At 37.4% G+C, this 18,593-nt stretch overlaps 1 protein-coding gene across 4 annotated transcripts in view; it reads right to left on the minus strand.

Annotated features, from left to right (window-relative positions):
* Positions 1 to 18,593, minus strand: part of dpp6b (dipeptidyl-peptidase 6b) — a 151,350-nt gene that overhangs the window by 9,338 nt on the left and 123,419 nt on the right. For all 4 annotated transcript variants that reach the window (XM_081375422.1, XM_081375423.1, XM_081375425.1 and 1 more), the window contains 9 exons: positions 10,350 to 10,470; positions 5,341 to 5,495; positions 3,351 to 3,448; positions 2,380 to 2,506; positions 2,062 to 2,100; positions 1,850 to 1,957; positions 1,666 to 1,757; positions 1,444 to 1,491; positions 1,258 to 1,370 (listed from right to left, as the gene is read on the minus strand). In XM_081375422.1, coding sequence (XP_081231548.1) covers positions 1,258 to 1,370; positions 1,444 to 1,491; positions 1,666 to 1,757; positions 1,850 to 1,957; positions 2,062 to 2,100; positions 2,380 to 2,506; positions 3,351 to 3,448; positions 5,341 to 5,495; positions 10,350 to 10,470 — 901 coding nt within the window. The remainder of the gene's footprint in view (positions 1 to 1,257; positions 1,371 to 1,443; positions 1,492 to 1,665; positions 1,758 to 1,849; positions 1,958 to 2,061; positions 2,101 to 2,379; positions 2,507 to 3,350; positions 3,449 to 5,340; positions 5,496 to 10,349; positions 10,471 to 18,593) is intronic.

Here is an 18,593-nt window from a genome sequence, read left to right on the forward strand (position 1 = left end):
TAATAACACAAACACTGACCTTTCCTTGAGCTCATCAGAGTCTGCTAAACAGATCAGTGACCATGACAACCATGCTTTATTGTTGATAAAACACACAGCATGGAAATTATGTCATGACTAACACACTTAGATCAGTGAGAGAGTCAGTGAGCCGAACTCTCAACTGTGCGCTTCAGAAAGAGAAACTAGAATCTAACAGATTTAGACAATTATGAGGGGGAAAAAACAAACAAATAAACGAAACACTGGCTTTACATTGCATTTTATTTCCAGTCTGTTAGTACTTCTTGCTGACCTATTATTGTGGTAGGATCTATTTCAATAAAAATAAAACGTTCTGCTTTTTAGTCAACGGTCTGGCAATGTGACTATCAGGACCGTGAAGCCGAGAGGTCTTGTTTCACCCAGAGGGGGTTCATTTTTGCATATTAACTTAGAGTAAATATTTGATTTTGTACAGAAAGAAATGAGAGAGACAAAACCAGAAATGTAGGAGATTGGTTTCTTATGACAACGATCAATTATACAACATCTGACTGCAGAATGCAGCGACTGACCAATCAAAATCAAGTATTCCAGAGAACCATGTAATAGAGTGCAACAGTTGGGTTCCGAAAGTAAAAACTTATATTTTCTCGACAGATTTTTATTGATAACTTCTAAACTTTTAAAGATGATCTGTTCACATTATTTCAACTTATTTTGTAAATAATCATGTTTAACAACAGAATTCCTGGTGAAAACTACATTACCCATGATTCTGTAAAGAAATCCACCAATCAGAGAATGGCAGCAAGCAAATCATGCCAAAAGAAGCGTTCACCCACTCCCATGAAGCACTGAAAATGATGTAACAGTCTTCCTGTTTTATGGAGACATTCCATAGACAATGATTTGTATACTGTACAAACTGTATATTCCATCCCCTAACCCTAAATCTAACATTTTTAAATCTTTCAAATTTATAGTTTTTAATTTATGTCATTCTGGGATTTTTTAGCTATTTCCCTCATTAAAGCCATTACATACAGTCTTTGTCTTTTTGTGTTGTTGTAGCTTCAAATCAAACTTTGTAGTGTTTTGATTCACCTCGTAACTGGTTGGTTTGGTTCACGGCTTGTAACTCCTTAACAAAGACTTATTTAAAAATCACCATGGGAAAAATACTTCCGGAACCAAGGCTGCTGAGAAAGTGGACGGACACTCTTGCACTCTATAAGTATAAGACAAGATATTTACAGATGTTTGGCATAGTACCTTTGCAGTTGAGAAGGAAGTAGTTAGCATCTGGACTGAATGATCCACTGACGTATCCACAGGTTGATTGACAGGAAAGACATTGGCGGTTGAAGGATCCTGTGGTGTTGGCACTAAAACACAACACACGTCAACAGTGCAATGCTTACAACTACTTCGCAGTGTGTCACACGCCATTTATCATACCTGTAGAGGTGACGCCGTCTTGTATCATCTTCAGTACTCAGAAAGTATCTGCAAAGACATTGTTGTTGTCAGATATCTATTCCTGATATGTTACAAAAGCCGATAATGGCATATTGCTTTACTTTAAATGTAAATTTTAAGCAATAATTTTGACATTTTTACTGACAATATGGACAGAATCCAGCATCTGGACCTTTTTCATGCTGCTGATCACATGCTTACACAAGTTTGGTGTCCTCGTTGTAGGCTAAAATCTGCGTCACGTCCCAGTCTCCTGACGTCAGGGACTGTAGTGTGTCTGCGCTGCTGTTGGGCTGAAAGAGACGACAGCAGGAAGTCACTTCTTACATTTAATGTGCTGTTAAACCTTCACAAGTAGCGTGGTAGTTTATCAGTGACAGCTCACCTGGGAAGTGGACATTGATATGTGGAAAAACTTCCCTCGGCCCCCCTGTGGAACGGCTCGGGTGAAGAACAACCTGAAACCGTCTCTGGAGAAGAGCGGGGGTTCATTCTGTGGAGAGATTCACGTCTTCCCATCAGCGAACATTCATTTGAGAAGCACCTCTTACACACACATCCCACACGCCGTACGTGTCTGCGCGATGCGTGACTCACCTGTCTGTGAAGCCAGCTGTCGCTTTCATCTTCATGTTTCTGAAAACACACCGGAAGATTATTGTTTCCCATGTGCGACAAAGTCCTTTATAGACAGTACAACCAAAGCACTTGCCTGATCTTTTCTTTCATTTAACTGACATGCATTTGGATGTAACAATAGGCACTGTCACACATACAGCCTTATCCGGAAAATGAAAGGTCACTACGTCATTCACATCCTTCCATTTGTGTTATTGTATAGTCTTAATGACTATTGTTCTAAACATGGAAAACTGTGATAATGAAGATGGTTTGCTAGTGTATATGAGAAGGTACCTTGGTGCAGATGCCTGTGGTGGCTTCACATAAGGTCAGGATGGAGTTGTTCTGCGCTCGGTTCAGCCAGTTCACTGCTAGTTTAGTGCTGGTCGCCCACTTCACCATGGTAATGTAGTACTCTTTCCTGCATAGAGATGCTTGTTAAAAATACTCATTTCAAAGTGTGTCAAATGTGTGTCTGTGAACTTTGTTTGCTTAAAAAAAAGCTCCAAAATGCTCTAAAGAGATTTTCTTAATAAAGCCATTCAAGCCAATTAATGCAGTACATTAGTCTGACTGTAGCCTGTTTACAAAGTTTGTTAAATAGATGCACTACCTTTCAAAAGTTTAGGCTCAGTAATTTATTGTTTTAAAGAAAAGAATACTTTCATTCTGCAAGGATGCATTAAATTGATCAAAGCTGACAGTTGAATTTTCATCAAAGAATCATGAAAAAATATATATTTTAAAAACAGTATCACGGTTTCCACAAAAATATTAAGCAGCACTACTGTTTTCAACACTGATAATGTTTCTTGATCATCAAATCATCATATCAGAGTGATTTCTGAAGGATCATGTGACACTGAAGACTGGAGTGATGATGCTGAAAATTCAGCTTTGCAACACAGGAATAAGTTACATTTCAAAATATATTCAAATAGAAAACCATCATTTAAAATTGTAATAATATTTCACTATATTACTGTATTTTTAATCAAATAAAGTATTGTGATAAAGAATTGTGACATTTGGTTGTCAGATGTTACACCTGCTGTTTAACAGTCAAGGCAAAAAATGGCTCAGAATAGTGAAGTTAGTTTTTAAAGGTTATAGTTTTATTTGTTGGATGTCTTTTGATTTTGTTGTTTAATGCAATAACTGACATTCATACATTTTTAAAGGTCCAAATACTTTTCGGGTCAATGTAAACTTGACTAAAGCAACAGATAAAGTTACTAAATACGTTGTCACTGGCATATCTTCACCTGATTCTGGGGTCTTCTGGTTTTCTCATCCTCACTGTGTGTAAAGGGCCGTTCAGACTCACCACTGACAAATAGATATCAGGGTTCTCCTCCCCGGCCTAAAGAGAGACATTCGGTCATCATTCATGACAAACACCACAAAATATACGCTCAAGATTTTTATCGATTCCATTAAAGTTCAATTCGTTCATGGGTTCATTTCTTAAGATACATTGAATGCACTGTAAGTTGTGTTTGGATAAAACTGCAAATGAATAAATGTAAATCAGGTACTGCATGTTATGTAAAATGAGAAACATGCAGATGGACAGTTATTGCTTGCCATAACTATTATTAAACCTGATTTAGTTATGTCACTAAGGTGCTTAAGTTAACCCAAAATAGAAAAGTCTATCACATTTGTAATGCAGGCTGGAATGATAATCGCACCATGTTTGTTTAGCAGAGGAGAATTGGTTCCCTGACTAAGCCTGGTTTCTCCCAAGGTTTTTTTTTCCATTTCTGTCACAGATGGAGTTTGGGTTCCTTGCCACTTGTCCTTGTCCTTGTCCTTGCCTTTGGCTTGCTTTGTTGGGGACACTTAATATTCAGCAATATTATTGATTTGACTGGATGAGAACTGAATTGAGCTGGACGACAACACTACTGTTTTCTGCAGAGCTGCTTCATACCTGATTCAACTTAAAGCCCCACTGAAGTGCCTTGGAACGCGCAGCTTTATGATGCGTTGACGTAATTTCCTCTGAAACAGGAAGCTAAGGCGGGAAATATTGAATGGCTCCTCCCCCTTTTCAAATAGCCAATAGCGTTTAGTTCACCTCACTGACTGCAAGTCGTACTTGTAAGCACCATGGAAGCGAATCCGAGCGCTGATGATACGTTGGATTCAATAGTAGAGGTGTGAATAAATTTTAGCCATTTCATTCTTAACCAACGTACAGTTGGAAAACGGAATAAAACTTTTGAGCAACCGAACACACATCTCCAACTCATTTTGTTCTGTGACGTGTCAATGGTCGTTTTGGCCAGGTGGTATTTATAGCATAGGGGGCGGGACACTTTAGATTCTAGAGAGCATTTGATTGGACAGAAGATGTGATGAGAAGCTAAAGTCTGCAGTGATGTCATAAAAATTTGTGATCCATTTTAGCGGAAGTGAAAGACTGTACGTTTTGAATGCTTAATTTGCATTTAGAAGATATTTGTCATTTTTTGGAACACACCAGCTTATTCATAACCTTAAGGCTAAAATATTCCTACTAAAAGCTAAAAAAACAACTTACATTTTGATTTCAGGGGACTTTTAAGGTTTCATAAAAGATTTTTGCAACATCAACACTGTAATTGAACTGAATGTTATCAACATTGAACTGACTTCAGCTGGAAAAGGACACTATTGTGTTTTCTACATCAGAATTGAATTCTGTTTGCACCATTATCATTATTTTCCTATTTATCACAGTAAAGCTGCTTTGAAACATTCTGTATTGTACAAAGCGCTATAATAAAGGTGACTTGGCTTCACATAAATTCACCATAACGTCATTCCAAACCCATCATTTTTTCTTCAAAATGAATATAATGAAATTCCCTTTCCCTCACAAGGATTAATGAGGTGTCAAACAAGCACGGCTGAGCTTTTGTTGACAATTTTGATGAGCTTTTCGTATGTGCATTTATCAGTGTTTATATGTGAGAGTGCTATATGTTAAGCCAAAACTAAATCTGTTCATCATATGAAGTGGTCGTGTCTCTTCAGAAGACTTGGAGTAACAGGCTTGATTAAAATAGATTACTTTTACAATCTCTTTATGAACTTGCCGAGACTTGAGGGTGAGTAAATGATGACAGAATTTTCATTTTTGGGTGAACTATCCCTTTAAATGTCACAATTAGGCCACCAATCAGATAGCATTTCAAGTTCACAATGACATTGGAAAATACATAAAAAGCCTTGGTTTAACCATAAAAAGAACCAGCAGAGATTTACTTTAGGGTAGCGGTACTCCTGTCCGCTGGGATACAGAGCACTTGTAAACATGGGTATCTCCATCTTGGGCACCAGAGTGTCATTGATGGTGGCATATGCCAGTCTGAGACCATCTGGGGACCACCAGTGAGCAATGTGATTCTGGAAGATCTCCTCTGCAAGCACAAGCAAATGAACACATAAGTGTGTTAGACACAAAATTGAAGCTTTATGAAGCATTGTACTATGAAACAAGTGACGCATGTCCTGGAAAGCTCTGTTGCATAGTGACCGTATCTCTATTGTATCCATAGCCGCTAATATGCGTTAGATTAAATATACTTTGAAGCAAGCGCAGACAGAGGGCACGCTGCAAAATACGTAAGTGCAACATGTGCAAAAACAGCCTGCGTGATTTATCGCATCCATTTGCCTTTAGGCTCCTGCCTCGGGAGTCTCATCAATCACTCTATAAAGCTGACAGGAGGAACAACACTGCCGTCAGGCGAGAGATTGGAAAATATGACTGCCGGTAACACTGCAAAATGGACCCCTGAAGCTCATTAAGCCAGTGTGTAACCAGAACTAGACAAGAAGAACACTGACATGGCTGATTTTATTTTTTTATGCTGTAACAATTGGCCTTATTCAAGATATTTGCATAAATTCTTATACAAACTGTGGCATTAAAAACATCAATCTACTCGACTTTTAAGAACCATTTAAACAGAAATTCATGAGTAAGCCCAGATGCCCACAGACATTTTGTATAATGAACACAGTCTGAACTGAAACCAGAATGACCCACATGAGCACCATGGAATAAATCATCCAATCATGAAAATGTTGTCAGTTGATTCAACTTCATGTTGTTACAAACCTGTAAGACTTTCTGTGAAACACAAAATAAAATAAATTAGATGCGTTTGCAGGCAGTGTTATTTTAGTATTATTTATAAACTATTATAGTATTCATTCATATTTTGAATAAGATTATATTTTCATATTTTCAGTTTTTTTTATTAAAATTTTTATTTATAGTAATTTTGTTATGTGCTTGTGTCATTTTTAGTAATTTTCTAATGTCTATTTATTTTTATTTCAGTTTTAGTCAATTTTAATTTTAATACTTCAACTTATTTTATTTCAGTTAGTTCAGTTAAGTTTTTCATCTAATATTTATATTTTTATGTTATTTCAGCTTTATTTCAATTACAGATTTTTTTTAACACTTTTAGTTAACAATTACAATAACAATAACACTGTTTTCCATACAACAAACATGGATACCACCAAAACACACCATTTTGTTATATGGAAAGGAGCAGCTTGAACATTCTTCAAAATATCTTCATTTATGTTGCACTGATTAACACAAAGGTCAGTAAAAGATGAGAGGATTTGCATTTTTGAGTGAACTACCCCTTAAAGGGTTAGTTCACCCAAAAATTAAAATTCTGTCAGTAATTGCTCACCCTCATGTTGTTCCAGCCCCGTAAGACTTTCGTTCATCTTCGGAACACAAATTAAGATATTTTTGATGAAATCTGAGAGCTGGCTCACTCCTCCACAGGCTTATGGACACTATAACTTACTGGCCCAGAAAATGTATTAAAGACATCGTTAATATAGCCCAAGTGACTCCAGTGGCTCAATCAATACTTTTTGTGCGCAAAAACAAACAAAAATAACGACTTTATTCCACTATTAATTTCATTCTCTCTCTGTGCCTCGAGTTAGTTTACGTAGTGTATGCGCAGCGCGTCTGTGTTGCACGTCACAACGTAGGCTCACTATTGGGCGACTCTGGTCATGTGTGATATACGTGGTGACGTGCAACACAGACGCGCTACGCAAAAACACTACGTGAAAAGACTCGAGGCCCAGAGAGTAGGAAATGAAAAGTGGAATAAAGTCGTTATTTTTGTTTGTTTTTGCGCACAAAAAGTATTCTCGTCGCTTTATAAACTTAAGATTGAGCCACTGGAGTCACTTGGACTATATTAACAATGTCTTTAATACATTTTCTGGGCCAGCAAGTTATAGTGTCCATAAGCCTGTGGAGGAGTGATCCAGCTCTCAGATTTCATCAAAAATATCTTAATTTGTGTTCCGAAGATGAACGAAAGTCTTACGGGGTTGGAACAACATGAGGGTGAGTAATTACTGACAGAATTTTCATTTTTGGGTGAACTAACCCTTTAAAGTTTTCTCTGTGAAGCAATTCTCGTTCTGTCTGTTCTGATAAAATGCAATCTATCATGAAATGTGAAACCACAGGATGGCAGTAGAGATCTTTACGCAGCAGAGAATAAACATAAGTTGTACTAGCATGTGACTAAGAATAGCCTCAGACTGAGAGGTTAATTCAGGATAAAAACCAATTACTGGGCAGCATGCATCAAAAACAAACCCGCAGCCAATGTGCCCTCATACAGCAGGAATGACAGAAATACAGAACTGAGAACGACGAGGAAAAACAATAATCTCCATAAGGAAATGTATGATTAAGGTTATATAATATTGGTCTGTTTGCCTCTAATGCTCTGAAAATGGTCTTCGGCCGAACAAACGATATTAAAAAATAATAACTGCACCAAGTTTATTACCCCCAACAAGCCTGAAATAACATTCTCGTTACAAGCCACAAATTAAGGGAAATGAAGGCGGTAAATCATTGTTGGAGTCTGGGCAAAGCCAAATGAAGGGTTGTGTGTGTTTCTGGAGAGAGGACATGTGGAGCGTATCACTCGCACCTGAGGGAGAGAGAGACCGTACACGTGTGAATGACTCCTGGTGCTACAGATGCAGAGCTCTTTCAAACTGCTAGATGGATTTTAGGGGCAGAACCAAAACTCAGCTACACACACCCTGATGAAGAGGTCTGATGTGATAAATGAGCTGCTGCTGACCTGCTTTAAAAGTACAGACCATCACACACACACACGTTTACTTAGCTATCTAAATGGGGACATTCCATAGACGTAATGATTTTTATACTGTACAAACTGTATATTGTATCCACTTATACTAAACCTACCCATCACAAAAAACTTTCTGCATTTTGACATTTTTAAAATACCTTTAATTACTTTATTTTTATACCCGATTTACAAATGAGGACATCCCTAAAGGGAGGTTATGAGATTTTGTCATTTCTGGGTACAAATTTGTCCCTAAAATATAGTTAAGTAGGCGCGCACACACACACACACACACACACACACACACACACACACACACACACACACACACACACACACACACACACACACACACACACACACACACACACACACACACACACACACACACACACACACAGTTTCAATGTTTTATGAGGACATACCATAGATGTAATGATTTTATACTGTACAAACTGTATATGCTATCCTCCTGCACTAACCTTACCCCTAAACATACCCATTACAGAAAACTTGCTGCACTTTGTAAAATAATTATCCAAAAAAAGATCAGTTGGGGTATTACTTCTCCACAATTAACTGTACTTTCCAATTAATTCCAGATAGATGAACTGTCTTGAAAATTACTTGGAATACACATCAAATTATTGAAGTAAAAATTTTAATTAAAAAGCCCTCTGTCAGATGTTTGATTCTCATCATGCTGTATTCCCACAGTGCAAATCAAGAGACAGGGAAATGTGTGTGTGTGTGTGTGTGTGTGTGTGTGTGCGTGTGTGTGTGTGTGTGTGTGTGTGTGTGTGTGTGTGTGTGTGTGTGTGTGTGTGTGTGTAAACACTCAGCAAAAATCACAAGATGAACATAATCCAAATTCAAAGTGAACATAATCCAAATTCAAACAAAGTATTTAGCAGAAAATGCTACATTAATCATTATGAATATTAAAATCTGGATATTGTGGGAGATTACACTTGAACTATTGCACAATGGATTATAAAAAGGTTTAATCTTGATATTACATCCCAGCGCTGTTCATACACAAACAGAAGTGATAATATCTACATCATTGGAATTTGTTCAGTCAAATATGTCGTATGTTTAGCATTATGATTAGAATCAAATTAAAATCATGCTGACTGTATGTCATTTTAACTTATCGTGGAATGTTACATATTTGGCTGCTTTTTAAATCCTCCTGACTAAGGTATTGAACATCTTCTGCTGTCAAAATGAACTCAGAACGGCCTTGAACGGGTTCAGACATTTCTCAGAGTTCAGATCTGATTACTCAAATAATTTCCTTTCATATTTGTCAGAAAAGGTCCTTGGTTATTAGAGTATGAAAAGAGACGGTGTGACGGGTAATTTCATTTACAGTATGTTCATTTACTATTGTTCATTGCAATGATGAATTGTGAAAGAACAGGTTCAGTGTCCAGAATTAAGACCAAGAAACAATCTTGAGACAAACCAGATGAACTTCACTTTTAAAGTATATGCTCAATAAATAATAAACAAAAATATTACTACTACTACTACTAGTTCCGTAGTAATAACTATTATAAAGTCATATGACAAACATAAAAATAAAATAGAACAAAAACAAATTATCCTGTTAAAAAAATATTTATATAATACGGCATGCTACATTATTATATAAAATTATTATTATTATCATTATTATATCAATCCAGATATATTTCAATATCTGTTAGGTCCATTTCAACAGAGGTTCTAAAAGAACAAAATAGAATTTTATGATCCTAATATCTTGTGAAAGATTTGTAAACTTATGAGCAAAGCAGTATATTCCAGCAATGTAGTTTAGATGAAAGTAAAATTAATGTATTCATTGAACTCTAGAAGAAAAGTGCTGAATCTGATAGGTGGATCAGGCATACACAAATGCAATACTGTGTGTACAAATAAACAGATCCTCCCCTCAGACTAAACACATCAGACACTCACAATCAAGTCTGCTCTTTTATTACACACACACACACACACACACACACACACACACACACACACACACACACACACACACACACACACACACACACACACTAATCTGGCTTTTTTATTATTCATGCTTATGGACTTTACCTTCATACAGCCAGTCAGCAAGTCCATTAAATATAACCCCCACACTGCCCGTGGAAACCAGGCGGATTGATGCGCTGTTCACGTGCGCTTTGTAGTAGATGTTATTCTCAAAGATGAAAATCTGTCAGGAAACAAAAACAAATGATTGTATGAAAGATCAGATTTTTGAAAAGTTTAATTGGTGGTCAAAAATTTAATAAAAAAAAAAAAAGTAGGGTTACAGATGTAAAAATCCCACCCTTTTCTATATGGGAAAATTGAATTAGCGATTATGTATAGAACTTTTAAGACAGATCTACCATGAGCCCATACTCCTGTGGAAACTGCAAGTAGTATGATTTCAACTTAAAAAATAATCCAGAGTGAAGGAAAGCACTACCCATAATCCTCAAGATATTAATACCAATCGCCAAGTCTCAGTTCCCATTTAAACAGAAATCATACCATAAAACTCACTCCAATAAAACATTGTGAATAACATAACTGACCTGTTCACCTCACCACACTCTCAACTATTCATACATTTCTATATATTTTACAATGGGTTTCAAATTTATTGTAGTTTATCATTACCGCAGTGGATTTATATTAGAAATTCAGTGAGTAGTTCATTCCCTCATACAAGAATTTAAGTACACATCTTTGTATCTTGGTCATTTAATTCAGGTTTTAAAATGTGGTTCGAGGCTTAAAAAGCTTTAATGAAGACATTTTGACATGCAAATGGAGAAAACAGTGGAAAAAAACTTCCAGAAGCAAGGCTGCTGAAAGAGTGCAAGGTCACTCTAGTGCTCTATAGGACAAATGAACACAGATTCAATGGTTATGTAACAGTAAACTACTCAGTATTGGAAGCAAATCTAAAGCGAATATTTACAATGTTGTGTGATGCTACAGTAATCAGGGATGATGGCAGATTCCTGTCAGCAGGATGACTGACAGCTGTGGGAGTGGTGGTGGTGGTGTGTGTGTGTGTGTGTGTGTGTGTGTGTGTGTGTGTCTCAAAAGCTCTGTTGAGATTTATTCAGCAGCTGAATCATGCTCTGCCGAAATCCCACAAATAGATGCTGCACCAACTTATGCAAATCAAGACAAAATGGACAGTTTCTATTTTATAGGGAATAATATTTTTAGGGAATAAAATGGCTGGTGACTTCAGAAAATATACCGACCATAAATATTTTATACTAGCCATAAAAACCGTTTTTGACAGGTAGTACATGACACAGGCAGTAATGACACCAAAATTTTAGATACCAGTGAAAATTCCCTATTTTCAGGTACAGAGACTTAAAACATACCCATTAACTTAAGACATAACCGACTATGTTTGCTAGGATACTCTGAGTGGACAAATTCACACAAAATTGTCACAAAATACATCAAAGAGAGCTCAGTTTAGTATTCGTGCGCTCTCTGAGACGTGGCTTTCTGGGGCGCGTGCTTCGGATGTTTGCGCACACAAAACTTTCCACACAGCGCGCAAGTCACAAAATGAGCTCCCTTTCGCGCCTCCTCGTCAAAGCTTAAACTTTCGTTACGATGAAACGCTGGCCTGTCAACTCTCCTGAGCGTCGTTCTCATTTGTTCACGTTCATGCATTGTTAGAATTCATAAAAATGTTACCGGCGAACTGGTGAGTGACACCATTTCATATGCTAGCCAACAAGCTTTTACTTGTATTTAGTTTGCCGAGTATTCATTTAAGGCCCTAATTACAAATGATTTATTCGTGCAAATTCGTGCAAATGATTAATTAGATTTTTTAAGCTTGATTTCAATCTGTAAATTAAATAGAAAAAGTAGCACAAATAAATACAATAGGATAAAGATACTAATTCAATTCTGAGGTGTTTTTTGGGCCCTGGAGGCATTTTGACATGGCACAATTTATAGTAACTGCATGTAACAAAGACACTGTAAAATAAAGTGTTTCCCAATATTTCATTAAGAGGAGAGCTTTACAATGTACCATTTAAATTCACAACAGATTAAAAATTTCATCCTAACAGATTTCAGCTTCTTTATTTTTGTTGGAAACGTCAAAACCTCATTCATTTTTAGAACTTTTATATGGCTTCTTATTTAAAACAAACAACTGTAATATTTACTGTGAAAAAGTATATATCAATTTACAGCTCACTTGTGGCATCATTCCGGCTACGACCAACAATTTTGCCCAAAATACAGTGCTATGCATAAGTTTAGACACCCATGCTAAAGTTGACTAAAAAGAGGAATAAAAAATCATCTTTTGGAAACTGAACTTAATGCCTTAATTAAAAAAATTAGGAAAAATCCAACCTTTAAGGACACCAATTTTCTTTGTGAATGAATAATGTATCGTAAATAAATAAATGTTCTTCCTTAAAATACAGGGTGCATAAGTTTGGACACCCCTATGTTAAATTCCCATAGAGCCAGGCAGATTTTTATTTTTAAAGGCCAGTTACTTCATGGATCCAGGATACTATGCATCCTGATAAAGTTCCCTTGGCCTTTGGAGTTAAAAAAGCCCCACATCATCACACACCCTTCACCATACCTAGAGATTGGCATGGTTTTATTTCAGTTAGCCTAATAGCTAGTTTGATTTGCATTGAGAGATGATCTTATGGAAAGTATTCAATGCCGATCTCTAGGTATGGTGAAGACTATGTGATGATGTGGGGCTATTTTAATTCCAAAGGCCAAGGGAACTTTATCAGGATGCATAGTATCCTGGATCCATGAAGTAACTGGCCTTTAAAAATAAAAATCTGCCTGCCTTTATGGGAATTTAACATAGGGGTGTCCAAACTTATGCACCCTGTATTTTAAGGAAGAATATTTATTTATTTACGATACATTATTCATTCACAAAGAAAATTGGTGTCCTTAAAGGTTGGATTTTTCCAAAAATTTTTAATTAAGGCATTAAGTTCAATTTCCAAAAGATGATTTTTTATTCCTCTTTTTAGTCAACTTTAGCATGGGTGTCTAAACTTTTGCATAGCACTGTAATTTGTTCAAATATTACTTTACATATCAAGTAAACAACAGTGTCAGTAAAGAGTAAAATGTTTTGCAATATGAATTATGATTTGTGTGTGGAGGTGTGAAAAGTGTCTATTTAGTAAAAAGGCTTTTTTATTTTAAGATGCAGCCTTTGAAATGCTGAGGACCGATAATTGTACTGCATATGGAACCATTAAGATAATCGCTCTGTGATTATGATTTATTAAGAACTTTAAACCTGTGGTTTTGTCTTATTACTGTAATGTTAGTGAATCATGGCTGGACTTTGTCTTTCCTATGACTAATGGTTGTGACTGTGCCCTGGTATTTATCTGTTATCGTTATGCATTTGTAATCACTGTCATTTACTCTGAACGAAGAGTGAGTGGAACAGCTAATGGGACAGACAGACAGACAGACAGACAGACAGACAGACAGACAGACAGACAGACAGACAGACAGACAGACAGACAGACAGACAGATGATAATGGCTCAGTGCTCTGTTCTTAATGAATTCACATGGGCTGAACAGAATGGATCACTGTTTTACTGCTATAGACAGTCTAATGAGGAGAGAAACACATACGACAGGCAGCGAAAAAATCATTGCGAAAAAAGCATTTAGGCCATCACAGACATGTTGCTCAAACAGGTAGGCAGCATAATTATTCTACCTTCTTCATTTAAAGCGACTTTGTCTTAGCAACTCTACTACAAGTCAATTGTGCCCTTCGAGTGCTGTTTGTATGATGCATAAATCTGCTGCCTTTGTAGAGCATCCCAAATCATTTCCACTTTGAAGCTTTGATGCTTTTTTATATTCCAAAATCCAAATGGAAAGCCAATGGAAAAATCCAGTTGGGTTTTTTGTTGAGGGTGATGCGAACTTCTGGGTAGAGCTCTTTTGAAACGCTTTGAAGATGGAAAAGATTACAATACTATGAGTGATTTCACATGATTCGTCACACTAACGGACATAATAACCGCATAATACATGGAAAACTGTGTCAGAACCTGTTGGCATACAGAGTTTGATCTATAAATTGATAATCTCTCTTGATATAGTGCATTACGCACTGCTGCTTTTAGAAGGCAGCAGCCTATGTAGACAGTGTGGCAGGTCAGCAGGTTTTGGGACAGAGCCAATGGTATGTTTCTACACTCTGGCCCCCGTCCCGCTGTCTGTACGTTCTCCTACAGTGACAGCTCCACGACATCTCTATCTCTGCTCTTCCATGACCGCCATTTTGATCTGTCTCCCGCTCTTGCCCCCCCGGAGGAGTCTGGGACGTGACCTTCAGTGTAGGTTCTGGCTGCACTGGCCCCTGCTGATTGATCTGTCATGGAAAACTAATTGCCGGAGGCATCACCGAAGCGCAGGGCACTGGGCAGCATACAGGCATCTGCAAAATTACACACCTGATGCTCCGCTCACACACACACACACCACATGCATGCATGTGTGCTTTGCTTATAATACACGAAAACAAATATGTATCTGTGTGACATTATGAAAATACAGTGCAGTGACGCATATTTATAAGGTTTGTGTTAGCAAGAAAGCAAACATTAACACACACAATCCAGGCTTGTATTATATTGCACTTCCTGTGTTGACCGATAGCAAAAGATTGATTGAAAACAACAAACTACAGTGCTGATATAAACAGTAATGCTTGTGTGCCCATGTTTGACTTATTTACTCGTTGTTTAAACTAATAACAAAAGACTGTCAATGTGTAACACTGGAAAAAATTACTTTCCTACTTTCTATTTTTGTCTACAGGGTGGGCCATTTACAGTGAGGAAAATAACTATTTGAACACCCTGCTATTTTGCAAGTTCTCCCACTTAGAAATCATGGAGGGGTCTGAAATTGTCATCGTAGGTGCATGTCCACTGTGAGAGACATAATCTAAAAAAAAATCCAGAAATCACAATGTATGATTTTTTAACTATTTATTTGTATGATACAGCTGCAAATAAGTATTTGAACACCTGAGAAAATCAATGTTAATATTTGGTACAGTAGCCTTTGTTTGCAATTACAGAGGTCAAACGTTTCCTGTAGTTTTTCACCAGGTTTGCACACACTGCAGGAGGGATTTTGGCCCACTCCTCCACACAGATCTTCTCTAGATCAGTCAGGTTTCTGGGCTGTCGCTGAGAAACACGGAGTTTGAGCTCCCTCCAAAGATTCTCTATTGGGTTTAGGTCTGGAGACCGGCTAGGTCATGCCAGAACCTTGATATGCTTCTTACAGAGCCACTCCTTGGTTATCCTGGCTGTGTGCTTCGGGTCATTGTCATGTTGGAAGACCCAGCCTCGACCCATCTTCAATGCTCTAACTGAGGGAAGGAGGTTGTTCCCCAAAATCTCGCAATACATGGCCCCGGTCATCCTCTCCTTAATACAGTGCAGTCGTCCTGTCCCATGTGCAGAAAAACACCCCCAAAGCATGATGCTAGCACCCCCATGCTTCACAGTAGGGATGGTGTTCTTGGGATGGTACTCATCATTATTCTTCCTCCAAACACGTTTAGTGGAATTACGACCAAAAAGTTCTATTTTGGTCTCATCTGACCACATGACTTTCTCCCATGACTCCTCTGGATCATCCAAATGGTCATTGGCAAACTTAAGACGGGCCTTGACATGTGCTGGTTTAAGCAGGGGAACCTTCCGTGCCATGCATGATTTCAAACCATGACGTCTTAGTGTATTACCAACAGTAACCTTGGAAACGGTGGTCCCAGCTCTTTTAAGGTCATTGACCAGCTCCTCCCGTGTAGTTCTGGGCTGATTTCTCACCTTTCTTAGGATCATTGAGACCCCACGAGGTGAGATCTTGCATGGAGCCCCAGTCTGAGTGAGATTGACAGTCATGTTTAGCTTCTTCCATTTTCTAAAGTTTGCTCCAACAGTGGACCTTTTTTCACCAAGCTGCTTGGCAATTTCCCCGTAGCCCTTTCCAGCCTTGTGGAGGTGTACAATTTTGTCTCTAGTGTCTTTGGACAGCACTTTGGTCTTGGCCATGTTAGTAGTTGGATTCTTACTGATTCTATGGGGTGGACAGGTGTCTTTATGCAGCTAACGACCTCAAACAGGTGCATCTAATTTAGGACAATAAATGGAGTGGAGGTGGACATTTTAAAGGCAGACTAACAGGTCTTTGAGGGTCAGAATTCTAGCTGATAGACAGGTGTTCAAATACTTATTTGCAGCTGTATCATACAAATAAATAGTTAAAAAATCATATATTGTGATTTCTGGATTTTTTTTTTTTTGTCTCTCACAGTGGACATGCACCTACGATGACAATTTCAGACCCCTCCATGATTTCCAAGTGGGAGAACTTGCAAAATAGCAGGGTGTTCAAATACTTATTTTCCTCACTGTATATGGATACTCCGTAATAACATGGGAATGGTTGGTGATGCCCAACACAATGGGCAGCACATTGAACACATTTTATAAGTGGTCAGAAACTTGTGAATAACTCATGAACGAATAAAGTTACATTGAAACCAAGCACACCATTGTTTTTCTTGTGACATTACCAATAAGTTTGATGTGTCACATGGCCCTCTTCCTATTGAAAAAACAAAAGTTGTATCCAAGATGGCTGACTTCTAAATGGCCACCATGGTCACCACCCATCTTGAGGAGTTTGCCCCCTCACATATACTAATGTGCCACAAACAGGACTTTAATATCACCAACCATTCCCATGTTATTACGGTGTATCCATATAAATGGCCCACCCTGTAGTTTTCCAGCACAATCTGAAATCAAGTACATAAGTATGTACTTGAGAGCAAATGACTTAAGATATTAAGTATTGTCAAATATCTGATGCGGTGTAAGAAAAATAATCTGCTTTTCCATTTGAATTTAGTTTATTTTTCTGTCCCCATTTTTTGTTTATACGCATTCTTACTACACTTAAAAGTATTCTTACTGTGAAACAGGAAAAAAAAAAAAAAACTGCCAAGAGGTCAGAGAAAATACACTTACACACATGCAAAGGGAAACCCAAGATTATTTTTCTTATCCCACTGGAAGATTATTGTTCTCGCTTCATTGACACATTTTTCAGAAAACAAGGCATAACTTAAGTCATTTTGCTTCTCGAGTAAATGCATCTTAATTTAAGAATGGTTAGATTTTATACTAGAAAACAAGTGTGTACTGGATTTCCCCCCCTTTTTAATTGTCTGCCTGATGAAAATCGTTAGATCACTTTGAAAAGTATAGCACAACCTTCCTCAAAAAGCTGCATAATTTGAGATATCACTCACTTCTGTAGCACAAACAGTGCAGGATGAGGTTACAGTTAGTTAGAGGTTTGTTTGAATCTCTAACCCCTAACTAGAGGAATTGTAATAGTAATGAGTCCCTTAGCAAACACAAAATATTTAAGGTCAGTAAGAAACGTGGTTTCTAAAATCAGCTCTACTGAAATGAGTCTGTGTCATGCTGCTGCCATCTGCCACTACTAATGCTCTCTGCCAGCAGGACACAGACACAATCAGGTCGAAATGACCGGCCCACATCTCCAGATCCACAACGGATCAGGTGCTGCTTCACACTTATTCATGGAAATGTTCAGCAGAATGATGGACATGCATAAAATATAAAGCAGTGTGTCTAAAATTATTGTTCAAAAGTTTGGGGTTGGTTCATTTTTTTAAGAAGTCTCTTATGCTCACCAAGGCTAAATTTATTTGATCAAAAATATAGTGCAAACAGTAATATTCTGAAATATTACTACAATTTAAAACAAATGTTTTCTTTTTTTAATCTAATTTAAAATTTCTTTCTTCTGCTGAACAGAAAGGAAGATATTTAGAAGAATATCAGTAACCAGGCAGTTTCTGGGTCCCATTGACTTCCATAGTAGGAAAAAAATATACTATGGAAGTCAATGGTACCAAAAACTGGTTACTGACATTCTTCTAAATATCTTCCTTTCTGTTCAGCAGAAGAAAGAAATTCATACAGGTTTGAAACAACATGAGGGTGAGTATATGATGACAGAATTTTCATTTTAAAGTGAACTATTCCTTTAAAAGAGATGACTAGTGTTAAAAAAAACAGCAGTGTGTAAAAATGTACACTTTCCTCATAGATTCATTTTTATTCCTAGTGTTTCTTTCTGTCTATACAGTCCTCACTTTCAGTTAGTCTTTGTCTGATCTCATCTCTATTGTGGTTGTTCTGTTCCCGTGTTTTTGTTTCTAGAT

The sequence above is a fragment of the Scardinius erythrophthalmus genome (assembly GCF_964197995.2).
Source record: "Scardinius erythrophthalmus genome assembly, chromosome: 9".
NCBI classification, from domain to species: Eukaryota; Metazoa; Chordata; class Actinopteri; order Cypriniformes; family Leuciscidae; genus Scardinius; species Scardinius erythrophthalmus.